The 17,125-nt window shown below is 53.3% G+C and overlaps 1 protein-coding gene across 1 annotated transcript in view; it reads right to left on the bottom strand.

Moving 5' to 3' along the window:
* Positions 1-17,125, bottom strand: part of RGS9 (regulator of G protein signaling 9) — a gene marked incomplete at both ends in the record, with an annotated part of 80,976 nt that overhangs the window by 33,787 nt on the left and 30,064 nt on the right. Inside the window, 6 exons of the mRNA XM_079725139.1 lie at positions 2,783-2,859; positions 4,469-4,527; positions 4,782-4,833; positions 5,030-5,136; positions 6,485-6,535; positions 10,066-10,162. Coding sequence (XP_079581265.1) covers positions 2,783-2,859; positions 4,469-4,527; positions 4,782-4,833; positions 5,030-5,136; positions 6,485-6,535; positions 10,066-10,162 — 443 coding nt within the window. The remainder of the gene's footprint in view (positions 1-2,782; positions 2,860-4,468; positions 4,528-4,781; positions 4,834-5,029; positions 5,137-6,484; positions 6,536-10,065; positions 10,163-17,125) is intronic.

The raw sequence follows: 17,125 nt of genomic DNA, 5'->3' as shown, positions 1-17,125 counted from the left end.
CTGATTTTGTGGTGAGATCTTGTACTTGCATTAGCTAGGCTTCTCCAGAGAAACAGAAGCAGTAGGAGAATACATAGAGAGAGACAGAGACAGAATTTATTTATCTCAAGGAATTCCCTCACACGATTGAGGAGGTTAGCAAGTCCAAATTCTGCAGGACACGCCAGCAGGCTGGAGGACTTAGGGAAGAGCTGATGCGGCAACTCAAGTCCAAGCCCGTCTAGAGGCCGAATTGCTTCTTCCTCTGGGAACCTCAGGCTTGTAACGCTTTCAACTGTCTGGATGAGGCCCGCCCACATTGGGGAGAGTCACCTGCTTTACTTAAAGTCTATTGATTCAATACTAATCTCATCTAAAAAACACCTGCACAGTGACATCTGAGATGGGTATTGGACCAACTCTCTAGGCACCGTGGCCCAGCCAAGCGGACACATAAAATTAACCATCACAGATCCTAAACCTGAAATGTGAGGCAGCCTTTGAGTGAAGCAACAGAATCCGTGGGGAAAAGCCAGCATCTCAGGAGGAGAGTGGCTTTTAGGAAGTGCTAATCCCAAGGTGTCTAGAAGCGAATGGCCAAGGGGCTGCCCCATGATGTGGGCAGCTCAGAGCTTTACCCAGGCTGGGGCCAAGGCCTGAGTGGTGGGGCTTGTGGGGGCCACTGGAGGTACCTCTGTGCTGCAAGGCAGCTCGGGAGTCCACAGTCCTCTGGGTCATGGGTTCATCCCGCTTGGAGCAGAAAGGCAGAGGAAGATGGAGAGGGTTCAGGGGTGGGGCGGGGGCACACCCCAGTCAACTCTGTGTCCCTGGGGCCCGGCCCAGTGCTGGAGCCCAGTAGGCACTAAAAACCGCCCACTGAGTGGGAGTAACACTAGGCCAGGCTGGACCACGACCTCACCAAGTGACCTTGGCCAAGTATTCTGACCCCTCTAAGCCTCCGTTTCCCCAGTTGCAGATGTGAGGGGCGACAAGAAGTACTGCTCCAGGCATTTCCTCTCCCCAGTGTGGGACGAGACAGTGCACAGAACCCACCCCGTGGAGCCTCACACACAAATGCACGTGACAAAAGATTAGCAAACTGCCCCCCCTCTGCTCTGTCGCAAAAACACCCAGGCAGAGGCACGTTCACGGTGAAAGGGCAGGGCCAGCTCTCCCCACAATGCCCCTCCGCATGAGTTCAGGCCTGAGAACAAATTTTCCCCACGTGAGCAATAGAGCCATCCTGCCTTCCGGATTCCTGTTTTGCCCGGATGGCACTCCTGTGTAACAGTGCTCACCATTGGGTATGGTTAATTTTATGGGCCCGGGGTGCCCAGGTGATTGGTCAACATTATTCTGGGGGTGTCTGTGAGGATGTCTTCGGATGAGGGTGCTTTTAGTTGAAGACCTGAATAGAACAAAAAGGTTGATCCTCCTGCAAATAAGAGGAAGTGCCTCCTGCCTGGTGGCCTCGAGCTGGGACATCGGTCTCTTCCTGCCTTCAGGTTCCAGCTGAAACATCAGCTCTCCTGGGGGTCCAGCTGGCTGACTGCAGGTACTGGGACGGCTCAGCCTCCATAACTGTGTGACCGAATTCCTTGTAATAAATCTCCATCTCAATCTCTCTACTCTCTCTCCCCCCGCTCCTTCCCCTCTCCACCTCCTCCCTAGCTAGATCAATACACAGAGATTCTGTTTCTCTGGAGAAGCTTGACTCACCCACCACTACTCTTCTTCCAGGGCTGCTTCAGGAGGACGGGGTCTCCACCATCCAGCCCAACCATGTGCCAGCCACTCTAGACCTCCCGAGGTCTGGACCTGCCAGGGTGAGTGAGGCCAGGCCAGCTGGAGTCACGGTTCTGGTGGTCACTGGTATTGGTCCCCAGATATTCCTGACTCTCCTGCATCTCAGACACACAGGAGTACTGCACACCCCGTGCACCCTCCTTTGAAGCAGGCATAACCACACAAGTTGCCTTGGCTAGTGAATTGTGAGCAGAAGTGATGTGAGTCCTGGAGTGGCTGCAAGCATGTCAGGGCCCCAGCTGACCCACGCTGGACACGTGACACGAGAAAGAAATGAGCCTTGTGGTTTCATGCCTCTGATTGCTGGGTGACGTTTGTTACGACAGCCTAACCTCGTCCTGACTGATACACGCTCCCCAACATGTACAGCTGGCCCTTACAGACAAGGCAGGGCCCCCAGGGGGAACTTCAGGTCCAGTTTTGAACGGGCAAATGAGGGCGAGCAGTGAGTGGGCTCTAACAGGTGACTCTGATGACAGCTCTCCCATGTTTAAGATCCTTCCATGGCTCCCCACGGCCCTGAGCACAAAACCTTCTCCCAATCTGCTCCTGCTAACACATCCAGCCTCACTTCCGCCAGTTTGGGGCTTTGCACTCTCTGTGCCAGCTCCAAGGGACGGCATCAGGTGGGCACTCCCATGCCCCCAGACTCTGGATGTCTGCTTAGAGCACCCTCCCTCCCACGTCTCCTCTCCTCTCCTCTCCTCTCCATCCACCACCACCATCCCTCACCTGGATACACCCTCTGCAGCCTCCAGATTCAATGCTGTTTCTGCAGCTCCTTCTCCAAACCCCGACGTGGGGCTCTCAACTCACTGAGGCAACATGGCCTGTCTGCTTGTCTGCCGGGCTCCCTAGACGATGCCTCTACCTTCCCTATGCCTCACCCACTGTTTAACATGTAAACACCCAATAAAAGTTTATTTTATTAAAAAAGAAACAAAGAAGGAAGGGAGGAGGAAAGGCAACCAGGGGACCAACAAGACCTCTGACTCACCGGTACTGCTCTTTGGCCTGCATGATGACAAAGTCCCACTTGTAGTTAATTTTTTTGTTCAAGAAATTATAATTTTCCTAGAGGAGGAAAACAAAATGAGAACACTGAGCCCCACAACCTATGCTGTGTGCAGAGGGCAGGAAGCCTTAAGTCAACGACGAGACCCAGCCAAACGGTTTCCCAGCCCAGCTGTGCAAAGGCAGTCATTCAAAGGGTAGCACCGAATTCTCGACAAGCCTTCACAACAGAAGCCACAAGTTGGCTTGGTTTTTTTTTTTTTAATAAATGTATCCCAAATCTGATAAGGAAGAGGGGGGTAGTGTGGAGGAGAATATGAGAACTTAATATTCAACAACAGAGCACAACAAATCCACAAAGCTAAGCCCTAACATTGGTGTGATGCTGGCTTTCTGAAAACATGTCTGTAAAAAGCAAAAAAACAGCAAGATTGTTGCTGTCTGCCCAGAAATCTAGCCTTTTGAGGGTTAGGGTGTGTTCTTTGAGAAATATAACTCATCCTGCCTAAAACAAAAGTCTGCACTCTTGTTTTCCCATCTCAAACTCAAGTTAAATTTGTCCATCCTGTAATATGCATTATCACACATATTAATTAAGTCCTATTATTTTGGGACAGCAGAAGGAAAGTGGCAGCTACTGTGTGCCCAGTAGTTACTGAGGCAAGGGCTTACGTTACAGCAGGAGAAACTGAACCTCAACATGGAGGAGAATTTACTTCAGCCGGCTGCTTCTAAATATATGGATGGATGGATGGATGAGGGATGGATGAGGGATGGATGGATGGATGAGGGATGGATGGATGAGGGATGGATGGATGAGGGATGGATGGATGGATGGATGGATGAGGGATGGATGGATGAGGGATGGATGGATGAGGGATGGATGGATGAGGGATCAACAGACAGACGACAGATGGATGGATGAGGGATGGATGGATGGATGAGGGATGGATGGATGAGGGATGGATGGATGAGGGATGGATGGATGAGGGATCAACAGACAGACGACAGATGGATGGATGAGGGATGGAGGGATGGATGAGGCATGGATGGATGAGGGATGGATGGATGGATGGATGGATGGATGGATGAGGGATGGATGGATGGATGAGGGATGGATGGATGAGGGATGGATGGATGAGGGATGGATGGATGAGGGATGGATGGATGGATGAGGGATGGATGGATGGATGGATGGATGGGTGGTTGAGAAATGGATGGATGAGGGATGGATGGATGAGGGATGGATGGATGGATGGATGAGGAATGGATGGATGAGGGATCAACAGACAGATGACAGATGGATGGATGAGGGATGGAGGGATGGATGAGGCATGGATGGATGAGGGATGGATGGATGGATGGATGAGGGATGGATGGATGGATGGATGAGGGATGGATGGATGGATGAGGGATGGATGGATGAGGGATGGATGGATGAGTGATGGATGGATGGATGGATGGATGGGTGGTTGAGAAATGGATGGATGAGGGATGGATGGATGAGGGATGGATGGATGGATGAGACATGGATGGATGAGGGGTGGAGGGAGGGATGGATGGATGATGAGGGTACATATGAATCGATTAATGGGGGGAACAGCGGAAAACAGCTCAAGACTATATTCCACTCAATTATAAGAACCTATACTTGAAAGCATCTCTATACCTTTTCATATTCTTCTAAAATCCCTTTCTTCTTGATATTTCTCTTGGCCAGATAGATGGCTGGAAAAGAAGAAAATGACATTTTCCATCATCATCATATTTCAAAACCCCTGTTTGTGTGAGACTGATGTGCTCAGCTTAGTGAAGAGAACACTCAGCACACCCAGTCCCTCCCCTGGGAATCACTCCTAATACAGAGGAGAACTGACATAAAGGTGGTGATGACAGCAAGACAAATGTCACCAAAATGCAGCAAGTAAATAAGCAGCATGGTAAGCCCTCCCCAAGGCACAGGAGGAGGGGCGGAGTTTTACCATAGTCTGTGTCTTCAGCCGGCCACTGCTGGGTGGGCCAGAAATACGGTGTCTACAAGAGAAACCAGGGAACCAGGCTTACACACTGGGCTGTGAACCCCTGGCCCCCAGCCCTCTAGCTTAAAACGTAAAGCTGCCTTAGCTCCCTCCACTGTTTCTAAAGATCTGTGAGGATGTGAAGCCAACCAATCATCTTTTCAGATGACACTAACCCCCTGTTAACACCCAAGGTCAAGGCCAAGGCTCACCTGAAATCGATAGAGGCTGCTGTCAGGCTTGAGAACGAGGTTCTTGGGGTCTTGCAGGGGGTAAATGTAGCCGTACTTGACAATTAAGTTGCCCAAGTTCTGTGCCTCTGGGGAGAAGCGGTTGAGACAAGGAAGTTAAGAGCAGGGGGCCAAGGGCAGCAGCTCACGGCCCCACCCCCACAGAGCACCCCAAACTCAGGGCAGGTACCCCCATCCTAACAGCACTTCAGCCAAGAAGTGGGGACAGTGGTTCCTGAACTTAGCTGTGGACAGGTATCAGCTGGGTAGCCAAGGCTAAAAGGAGGGTCCCCCAGCCCAACTCCCAAATGACAACTCAGTAAGTCTGGAGGGCAGTCAGTGACCCCAGTGTTGACGGTGCCACAGGTCATCCACTGCAGGCGTTTGGGGTGACAGGTGGGGAAATCCTGGAGGAGCATCGCTGGGCCCTTTGGGTCTGGAGAAGTCCAGAGGAGCAGGGAGAGAACGTCTCTGCTTGACCAACAGACACCTCTTCATCCCGAGAGGGGCAGGAAGGTGAGGCTGTGTTTATGGTCAACTTCTACCCCAAGCTCAGCTCTGTCTGCACCCTGGGTCCAGATCCCTGGCTCCTCCCCACGTCCCTTCAACTCCCACCCCCCTCCAGTCTGCTCAGAAACCCAGTCTTGGTTCTGGATTTGCACCGATTAAAGGAAAACTGTCCTGGTTCATTCTCAGAGGCACCAGTGAGAGCAGGTGTCTTTCTACTATCAAGAGAGAATCCCAGCCCTCCCATCCTGCAGGCCCAACGACCCAACCCACATCCTATCCCACAGCTCAGCCTCCCAGGAGCGGGGAGGCTTCCTCCCCACCCTCCCTCCTCATATCTCCCTCCCTCTATCAGAGACCAGACCCTCGTACCAACAGCCTTTTCGCTAGTGGCAAGTCAGGTCCCCGAGTCTTTCTGCTCCAATCCATCCTTCAGACTTCTACCTAACATCCCAGCTTAAATCTGATGACTGTACACACCGCCACGCTGCAAAACCCTCCATGGGTTACACTGTCTCTCTCCCAGATAAAATTTGGAATCCGAGAATGTACCAGGTGCACCCCACCCGTCCACTGCCCTGCACACCCAGCTGAAGTCACTACTCCCCATCTCCCCTGTTACCGCTCCATTCCTCGTTCATTCCACGTTTACGTCTTTGCTAATTTCCCCGCTGGGAAGACAGGCCCTCTGAGCTTCTTCCCTCCAGGATTCACAGGCATCACTTGTTTCGGGACCAAGGGTATGTATGCATCACCCCCTCCAGGAAGTCCTTCTTGATTACCCATGAAGTTCTCATCTCTCCAATTAAAATGTCAATTCCTCAGAGACGCGGGCTGAGCCCCCCGTTTAGCTTCTACCCTCCAGAGATGCCCCCAGGGTGACGCGCATACAGCAGCCCTTGGTCTCAGAGGAAAAAGACGAGCTCTCACCCAGACTGGAGACCCACAGCCGCTGGGCGATCCACTGGAGAACATCACTCCCTGCAAAGCAGAAGCATTTGGCCACCGTCAGAGCCTCCCCGACCTCCACGCCCTCCTCCACACGGTCGCCCAGCTGGCCTCCTCCCTGTTCAGCTGTGATCTCGTCCTTCTTCTGCTCAAAAGCTTCAGGGATGCCCCTACCCACCTCCCCACAACAAAGTTCAGTCCGAACCCTGCAGCCCATAATTCAGGGCCGTCCATGATCCGACTCTGGCCAGATTTCCAGCCTAACGTCCGCTACACCCTTCAGGCTTCACCTCTCTTGTGATACTTATTCTCTTTCCTTGCAATAATTGGTGCCTGGACTGTCATTCACCGAGCAGGAAGTAAACAGACTAAGACTTAACAATGAAAAAAAAAAAAAACAGACCCAAAGCAAGCTGTCCATGGAACTCTGGATGGAGCCTGGACCCAGGGGAGTAAATCAGAGCCAGGGATGAGAGGGGAAAGGGGTGTGCCAAGGGCAGGGCTGGTTCTCCCACACCCCCAAGTTCCCAGGCAGAACTCTGAGGGGTCAGAGAATTCTAAATCCAAACCTGGCTTTCCAGGTCATTGTAAAGATGCTTTTGTCAAAGCAGGAAGATGAGACACGTTTTTAGGAACACTTTGGGGGTTGATTTACAACTTCAGACCATGGATCGCGGGCTCCGTGTGCCCTCTTGCCCTGGGCCCTGCGAGGCCGAGGGGCTGGCCTGGGAACGACGCAGACTGCAGGCCGGCGTGGAAGAAATCAGGGGAGGCACACGGGGACGAGATCAGGAGGGGATGTGCACCCCTCCGCCCCTAACAAGTGTTCAGATTGATCTAAGGGCCAAGGAAAGCCGGGTCCCACCAAGTCCAGAGCTGACGCAGGACCCCAGGGAAGCTGCGGCCTCCTCCTCGGCCCGGGCCCTCTGGCCCCATCGGGAGAACACACTCCTCATAGGAGGCGGGCGGGATCATCTCGGGAGAAGGATGCACCCCAACTCCGACGTCATCTTGCAAATGCCAACAACTATATTTTCCAGCCACCCCGGCCTGCTTTCCAGAGGTCGAGCTGGGTCCCCTGCCTGCGTGGAAACCGGCCCACGAAACACACCAAGGAGGAGGGTCAGGGTCTGAAACCCCGCTGCCTGTGTCCTTGTAGCTGGACTGTCGCAAAGGTCACTTCCTCGCTTGCTTGGGGGTGGCGAAGGGGCGTTTCTTCTGACGCCCGCGGAGGGGTGGGAGGGCTTAGGGCCCCTCCCCCACTCTCTGGGCTGAAGGCGCTGCCCGCAGCGTGGCTGGGGGTGGACCCCCTGTACCTGCCCTTCCTGCGCACGCCCCGGGCCACAGATATCCAGCTATCAGCTCTCCGCACCCACGTGCCCACCGCAATGGCTTTCAGAGGCTCCCCTGTGGCTCCTGGCTTTAGTCAGCGCTTTGCTTATTCAAAAGCAAAATTCTTCACCTAAACCCCTACGTAAAAATCCCAGGACTGGGTGTTTTAGACTTTCCACGCCACCCCAAGCCTCTACACGGTGGTGTGCAGACCAGGAAAGAGAGCCCCCGGCGGAGAGCAGACAGGTTAGCGCTCCCCACCAAGGGGCTGAAGGTTTTCTCATCCACTTGACCGCTTCCTGAAATAGATCGAATGAGATTACGGCCCCCCCACCACTGTGTCCACCAAGTGATGTGTGCTGACAGCACCACAGGCTGCTCAGAGCCCACGTGGGCCAACGTCGTCCCCTTAAGTCCTGAGTCACCTGCCCTCTGAGGAGTCGGGTGGCACTGATTCAGTTTGCTTTGATTAGTGCTGATACTGCAGGACAGGGCTCCTCCTGGGTTCTGACTGCAGCTGGGACCAGGGGCCCCATGTGCCAGGAAGGAAAGCAGCTTGCAAACCCGGACGGGGGATGAGAGCACGGACGCTGGAGCAGTGTAGCCGGGCTCAAGCCCAGGCTCAGCCCTGGATGCGTTTAGTGACCTGGGGACAAGAGGCTGGAACTCTGTGTCTCCGTGTCCCCAGCTGCAAGAAAGGGCTGGGGGGGTCACATCTCTCCCTACGCTCATCGTGGGTGACACAGTGTGGGACACTGCCAGCTATGGGCCCCGTAGAGCGTCACTGAGCACCGGCCACGTGCACACTAGAGCCTTGTCTGGTTCCTGCGGGCATCCCCTGGGGCAGGGATCACTACTTCTGCTTGTCAAATGAGGAAATGGAGACTAGGGTTACACAGCAAAAAAAAAAAAGAAAAAAAAAAGAAAAGGCACCCAAAGGATTCAATCCCAGGGTGTCTGACTCAACATCCAGCGCCCTTTGGACAGTTCGAGACCAGGATGGATTCATGCACTCGATAAACTTTTATTAAACTTCCACCCTGACCCCCAGCTGCCCTAAGCGTAGGGGTTACTCAGATGAGCTAGACGAGATCTCTCCCCTCGAGGGTTGCCCAATCCAGTGGAGAATTCAACCAGAATTCTGACGACCAGGAACTGAGAGGGGGTGGGGTCAGGGGTCAGAGACAGCCTGCAACGTCTTGGGGCACCCAGGCTCCTCTGGGCCCTATTCTTTCCCAAGTCTAGACCATTGGAGTTTTCTTTTCTTCTGTGAGCTAGCCTATCGCAGGCCAACCCCTTCCTCTACTGCTCCCACCAGCCAGAGCTGGCCTCCTGTCGCTCACACTCAGGGAACCCAAGAGACGCTGCACTGGCTGGGACACGCCTCCTTCATGCCGGCTCGCCTCTGCAGAGACCCCAGTACCTCGAGTGACAAATACTCAGGTCATGGATGAGGTCAAGCGTGAGGGCTCACAGGGGACTCAGCACAGCGCGAGTCCCAGGCACGCGCTCTGAGAAGCTGCCCCCCTCTGCCAACAGCACGACTTGGTGGAAAAGGGACTCTTTACCGCAAAACCAAAATCACAAAACAAACGCAACGCACTGATCAAAATGCATTCTCATTTGGGGGTCCAGCCCCTTCTGCCGATATCCTGAAATGACGCCCTTTATCCCACCCCCAGAGAAAGGAGACTAAGGTGCCCTGCCCTTGGGGGAGTCTAGAAGGGTCTGAATGTTAATTAGAAGACAGGGAAGGATGGAGAAAACAAAGGCCAATTCTTTTTTTTTTTCTTTTGCCAAATAGTATTTTTTCTGCTACTTGATTTTATTAAAACAAATCAAACAAGACAATCAAATAAAAAACAACAGTAAAGGTTTTTAAAATGACCTCCTGGGGAGGGGGAATGGCTTCACAAGGTGACCTACTGGATTCTTTTCTCTTTCCTTTCTGACTCCTTGCCCAGAAGGAGCCTGTGGTGCATGAATCGGCAAGTAAGCAGTAAGTATATTCGGCTGTGTGGGCCACGTCACAGTCTCTGCACAGCTATTTAACTCTGCCATTGCACAGTAAAAGCAGCCACAGACAATACATAAATGAGGACGTGTATCTGTTCCAATAAAACTTTATTCACACATACAAAACCCGGGGCACATTTGGCCCACGAGCTATAGTTTGCCAACCTCTGTGTAAGGTCTGTTCCAGGCCAAGACCAAATCACAAGATACATTACCTGTCATGGCGTGAGGGACGCTGATGACCGTGACCTTCTGGTTCTGCATTCTGACCCCCATTTCTGGGTCCTGCATGTCCTTGACAAGGGCTTCAATCTGCAAGACAGAACCGCCAAAGCTGGCTAAGCAGAACCATCTCGAAGGCTGAGTGAGGCCCTTCTGGCAGCACCGAGGGAGCAAAAAGGACCACAGGGCACTTATAACCAGGAGCCCACTGCCTAGATGGGCAGTGCGCAGCTGTCAGGCAACCAGAACTAAACGCGCGCATCGGAGGCGCAAACACCTCCCCAGGTGTGAGAGCTCGGACGGATTCATTCTGACAAGGAGATGCTGCAGAGGCTTTTAGGAGAAGATGGGACTTAGCAAAAAAGGGTTTTGTTGGATAGAAAGTGAGAGAGCTACAAGTCACGGGAGAACAACAGCGCCCAGGGTGGGAGCGGGACGGGAGTAGGGGAGGGGCCGGGTCTCAGGGGGCCTCGGATGCCCCCTCCCCCCACAGAGGGTGGGCTCTGTCCCAGCAGCTCTGGCTGGGGAGCAGTGTCATCGGGCCCGCACCTGAGAGAGGCGCATCGAAGCATGAAGAAACCCGCCCCAACAGAGAAAAGCAGGGGCCTGTTCAACACTATTGCGATGGTCCGGGCACAAGATGATGGGGCTTCCACCCCTCCCACTTCCGCCCCTCGGTCTGTCCTCAGCAGGGCAGCCCATGCGAGACTTTCAATTATTTTAGGCTGTATCTCTCCTCCACTTGAAACTCCGCAAGGGCCATTCCACTCAGTCAGTGGCCAAGTTCTCCTACTGGTCTACATGGCTGGGATCACTTCCCCCCGACTCTTCCCCTAATAGGCTCAGGAGCCACACCCAGCTGCATCCTACTTCGTGCTGCAACCTCGAACTCCCTCCAGCCCCCCGCATTCCTATAGCACTCACCTTCCAACGTACGAAATAATCTACCTGCTAATTATAACGTTTGCCATGTGTCTCCCTCGCTCCTAGAAAGTAAGGTCTTCAAGAGCAAATCTTCTTTTTTTTTTTTTTTTAATTTTTTGGCCGCGCTGCACAGCATGTGAGTTCTTAGTTCCCTGACCAGGGATCAAACCCGTGTCCCCTGCAGCAGAAGCACAGAATCTTGACCACTGGACCGCCAGGGAAGTCCCAAGGGCAAATCTTTTGTCTGTTGCTGTTTGCTGCTGTATTCTGACTGCCTGGAACAGTGCCCAGCGCATGGACAGTACCCAGTAAACAGCCAGCGCATGAATTAATAAATAAATAAAGGCAGGGGCAGAGAAGATGATAAGAAGGCATGGCTTTTAGAGCCCTTGTTCTGACTCTAATTACCTAGAATTAACTGTACATACGAGTGACTGACTGGTTCAGTAAGGGTGGTGAAGAATCACGGCAAAGTTTATAACTTATACGATCGGAGTTGCCAGTTACCAAAATAGAAATTTCAAAAGGAGGAGCACTTTGGGAGAGCAAACACTTTTGCTTTTGGAATGCTGACTGTGAAGGGCTGCTGAGATAGCCACAACGTCTGGAAGGTGATTGGAAACGAATGTCCCAACTTCAAAGGACACGACGGTCAGAGATCAGAACTCGACTCACGAACATCGACGAGAGAGTTGACACCAGAGAGAATCCATGAACCATCGGAGGAAGCTGAACTGCAGGAAGACACCCACAAGGACAGCCCTGATTGTCTTTAGATTATTTTTTTTAACATTGACGAATACAAAATATTTTTCCACTTGAAAAAATTAATAGGAGTAAAATTAACTGAAGGATATTTTAAAACAAACTGGATGGGTTGGCACAATTGAAAAAAGACACCCAAGCACTTCTCTGGCCAATGCTGATGACAGGCATCGACAAAGCCTCACATGCAGACGCTTCAAAGTTCATGCTCCTCCAGGAAACTCCTCGCGAGGGGGATACCGTGCACACCCCCAGCCCCCCAGGTGCTTGCAAATGATCAGTCCGTCATTCAACAGCCAGGCAGCCATGGTGGACTCAGGGAACCAAAGATAAAGAGATCTGGTCCCTGAGCTTAAGGAGTTCACCGTCTAGTGCAAGGATATTACAGGACGATATGGGAAGTACAGTGACCAGGGTGAGGCCATGGTGTCCTGACAACACACCTGTGCCAGGCAGGAGGTGGCCGGGAGAGGCACTCCTGGAGTGGTCATAAAAAGACGAATAGGAATTAGGAGGCAGAAAGGGCAAAGGATGGCAGGCGAGGACCCTAAGGCTCAGTGAGCAGCAAAAGCAGAAACACAGAATACAAACGAGTAAGTGGAAACAAAGACCTCTCCTGTCCTCCTCCGGCTGGAAGCCCTCTCCTGAGGTCAGGGCAGCTGCGCACGGCTGGACAGATGCTCATGGAGGGTCGCCCCTCACACCCAACCTGTCCACGTCCCGACCACGACCCAAAGCAAAACGGCTCACTGAGCCACTGCTTCCCCCAGTTTAACTAGCTTGGTTACATGATCCTTTTTCTCCTGCTGCTTCATAAAATAACTCATCCTCACACTGTACAGGCCTTTACCATTTCCAAAGTCCTTTTAGAGTTTGTGTGTGCTTGTGGCCCAGAGAAAAGGAACCCAAGATTCTCATGACCTCAAAGTTCTCTCCTAACTGCAGGAGTCCACTCAACCTCTCTGAATTCCCTTCCTCTACCATAAAACAACAGTATATTCACAATTGATAGCATTTTGTTACCTCTTAGAATCTAAGTAATTGTGTAAAAACGCTTTGTAAGGGGCTTCCGGGGTGGCGCAGTGGTTGAGAGTCTGCCTGCCGACGCAGGAGACGCGGGTTCGTGCCCTGGTCCGGGAAGATCCCACACGCCGCAGAGCGGCTGGGCCCGTGAGCCATGGCCGCTGAGCCTGTGCGTCCGGAGCCTGTGCTCCGCAACGGGAGGGGCCACAACAGTGAGAGGCCCGCGTACCGCAAAAAAAAAAAAAAAAATGCTTTGTAAGGACAGATATATAAAGATATATAAGCAGGGGCTTCCCTGGTGGCGCAGTGGTTGAGAGTCCGCCTGCCGATGCAGGGGACACGGGTTCGTGCCCCGGTCCAGGAGGATCCCACGTGCTGCGGAGCGGCTGGGCCCGTGAGCCATGGCCGCTGGGCCTGAACGTCCGGAGCCTGTGCTCCGCAACGGGAGAGGCCACAACAGTGAGAGGCCCGCGTACCGCAAAAAAAAAAAAAGATATATAAGCATAAAGATATATACTTTATAAGGAGAGATATTTGTTAGTGTTTGTGGGTTAGAATCATTAACATCAGTAGTGTTCGTATACTCAGTGCATCTTTAAAATTTTGCATGCAGAGCTGTCTTTAGATGCCTGGGAATAAAAATCCTGCTCTACCAATCATCCAAATATATAGATATTTATTGAGCATGTATTAGGTGCCCAGCCCTGGCAGGGGGGTTGGTACAGTAAGGTAAAAGACAGCCTCCCAGTCCTCAGAGAGTTGGGAAGATATTGGTATGAAGATAAACAAATGAACTAAGATAAACACTAGGGATCTGGGTGCGAAGAAAGTTCAGTTCAAATCCCCCTCCGATGAGTAGGCGAGGTAAATCACTAAACTTCACTAAGGCTCATCCTCTGTAAAGCAGAGATGAGCACAGTACCTACATCATCAGACGGATATTGTGAAGGTCAAAGGAGATGAAGCATTGAAAGCACCTAATACCATGCTATGCACAGAGAATTTATTAGACAGCAACTGCAGACTGAATTATGCACCAAAAAATAGGGAAAGCAGTGATGGGAGTAAGAGCCGGGAGAAGAAGAGGATGGCTGAGATGATCCCCAAAAATCACACACAGAGAGTGAGAAGGAGTCTCCCGGCCGGCCGCTGTACTGCAAGGGACGGACGGTGCGAGGGGCCCCGCGCTGCCTGACGCAGGAAAGTGAAAGGCTGAGCTTGGAACCCTCAGGCACGGTTGGTGGGAATGCAAAATGTATGCAGGTTCCTCCCAAAATGAAAAATAGAACTGAGACAGGCTGGGACCTGGGGCCCTTTGCTGCAGCACCCGCACCTGGACACACGTCGCCTCAAGCAACAAAATACAAAGAAACTATAAGGGACGAGAAATGACTGTGTGCATGCCCAGTTGGGGCAAATTCTGGACAACAAGATACAAAAAAGGCCCAAAGAACCCAACTGCCACTTCCAAAGAGCCGGGAGCAACAGCAGGGTGCTGCGCAGGCCCCCTGCACTCAGCACCACCAAGGGGTGGGCAAAGCACGTCAGCCACCACTCCCGCCCGACCCCCAGACGCACCCCTACTCTCACCCCATGTAAGGAGCCAGCTGCCCCCCGCCTCAGTGAACGAGCAAGGGGACCTGTTGTTTGTTCTCACTCCCCCTGCTGCAGCAGGGGCCCCAGTAAAGCCTCGCCTGAATTTCTTGTCTGGTCTCTAGTCAATTTCTATTGCTCAAGGAGGCCAAGAACCCTGGTCAGCGACAGAACTACCAGATGATCCAGCAATCCTATTTCTGGGTATTTATCGAAAAGAATCAAAATCAGGATCTCAAAGAGATATGAACACTCCCAGGTTCACAGCAGCACCGTGGTCAACAGCCAAGGTGTGGAACCACCTGAGTGTCCACGGGTGGATGAAGAGGTAAAGAAAATGTGGCACATCCAGGGATTATTACTCAGCCCTAGAAAGGCAGGAAATTCTGGAATCTATGACAGCCTGGATGAACCTGAAGAACGTTATGCTAAGTGAATAAGCCAGTCTCGGAAGGACCGCACGATTCCACTACCTAAAATCGGCTAATTCACAGAACCAGTGGAAGGGCGGTTGCCAGGGCCTGGGGGAGGGGGAGACGGGGAGATGCAGTCACTGGGCATGAGGTTACAGTCAAGAAGATGAAGTAAGTTCTAGAAACCTGCCCTGCAACATTGTTTCTATCATTAACAACATTGTGAATTATACACTTAAAAAAATGTAGGAGGGTAGTTTCTTGTGTGATGTGTTCTCACCACAATGAAACAGAATTTTTTTAAAAAAGAGAGAGAGTGAGAGAGAGAGAGAGAGAGAGAGAGAGAGAGAGATGGCCAGGCTGCGCTGGAGGTGAAAGGTCATGCAGGGAGCCCTGAACTGGAGACACTCCACCCGCCACCCCGGACGCTGGCAGGCCCCCCACGTCCCCAGGACGGGAGGCGGGGTGGGGACACACGACGCCCTAGGTCAGCGCCAAGGGCTGGGCTGTCCTATTTCCACCTGCTGCTAAACCAGCACCGGCAGCAGAACCACAATCCTGAGAAGCGGCCGAGATCAGGGGCAAGGTCACGGCCGCTCCGGGCCCAGCGCCAGCCCCTCAGCTGCCCGCGGGACCGGCTGGGGCCCAGGGGCACCCGGGGCTCCTCGTGCGAGACCCACCACGAGCCCCGTCCGCACAGACGCGCTCTTGGCTCGCGGGATCCTTCTGGAACGGAAATGATGCGTTTCCGCTCCACTCAGAGCTGCAGTGCTTGGCCTCCTGCAAGGTCGGGGCCTGGGGGCATCTCGGGCCACGGGGGCACCGAGCGGCTCCCAGCGGAGAAGGGGGCACGGGGACACCCCAGGAGGTGGCCGGAGGGCGGCTGCTTCCCCCGGACGCGGGCGGGGACCGAGGGGCCACGGGCGGCAGGGGCCCCCTTTTCTGGAGTTGTTTTTTCTAACTGAAGCGCAGTTGATTTGCAGTGTTGTGCCGGTCTCTCCTGTACAGCAAAGTGACTCAGTTACACACATACAGACATTCTTTTTTATACACATCCTCTCCCGTTATGCTCTTCTGGAATTCTGGGCTGACCGTGAGCCTCGGATTCACCTGCTCCTCCAAGAAGTGCCCGCCATTCTGACGCGGAGGCCCGGGCCTCCCCTTTCCCGGGGTAACTGCCAGAGGAAAGTCCACATTTGCTCCAAAACTTTTATCAGCTGAAACAGCAGCATTTCATGGCGTCAGGGCGCCCATATATTGGAGAAGAAAGAGAAACCCCCGTTATGAGTTAGAAACCTGAGCTTCTCCAATAGAAAGTCAGGGGATTTGATTCCTTCTCTCTGCGTTAGAAAAAAAAAAAATCTAGTTATAAAGAGTTTGAAAATAACCTTCAGAGGAGGAATAATGAGAGTTATTTTAAAAACACAATGAGGGGAGTCAGATTTCTTTCTGGCAGGTGTGTCACCTTCACAGAAGAGAAGGGCTGGGGGCAGCAGGGAACATCACAGGGGCCTCGAGGACAGTTTGAGGGAGTTCGGCCCATTGGGTTTTGGATCCATTGTCTCCAGAACTTTCCCTGTATCAGTTCCTCTGAGGGGTCTCCCCAGGCACCCAACAAGGAAACCGTAGGACTCTGGCCGCCGGTCCCGTCTCTGAGAGGCTCTGTTATGGGCTGGATGGCGCCCACCCCTCACATTCATAGGTTGGGGTCCTACCTAACCCCCAGGACCTCAGAATGTGACTGGATTGGGAGGGAGTGTCCTTGACAAGGTAACTGAGTTAAAAGGAGGTCACCAGGGTGGCCCTGTGACAGTGTCACTGGCGTCCTTTGAAGAACAGGAGGTGAGGACACAGACGCCACGGGGGGGCGAGCAGGTGAGGAGGACACGCGGAGAAGACGGCATCTGCAGGCCACGGAGAGGGGCCGCCAGAAGGCACGCCGCGCACACCTTGCCTGGGCCCGGCGGTGCTCAGCCGTGGCGGCCCCAGCCCAGTCATACAGGCTCTGGGCTCCAGCTTTGCTTCCAGCAGAAGAGCCCCTCTGCCCATCACAGACAGGGGACAATCCGCGTTGTGTCCCCAGGTCCCCAGAGGGTGAGAAGCCCTTGCCTTTCTGCTCCCAAGTGCTGCCAACCCTCACGCCCTCGTCCTCGTGCCTGGTGGGCATCCCCCAGAGACAGGGAGGCACGGCCACCCCCGCCCCAAACGTCAGGCCCTTCCCGCCTCCCACACTCAGCTCCCTGCGATCCTGGGCCGCACGAGGACGGCGGGGTAACCGGGCGGTGCTGAGCCCCGGGTGACCCCGAGCTGGGGGCGGGATGGGGGCGTCGGATGC

This window comes from Hyperoodon ampullatus, assembly GCF_949752795.1.
Source record: "Hyperoodon ampullatus genome assembly, chromosome: 19".
In the NCBI taxonomy this organism is placed as follows: domain Eukaryota; kingdom Metazoa; phylum Chordata; class Mammalia; order Artiodactyla; family Ziphiidae; genus Hyperoodon; species Hyperoodon ampullatus.
This window is presented reverse-complemented; position numbering and strand designations above follow the sequence as displayed.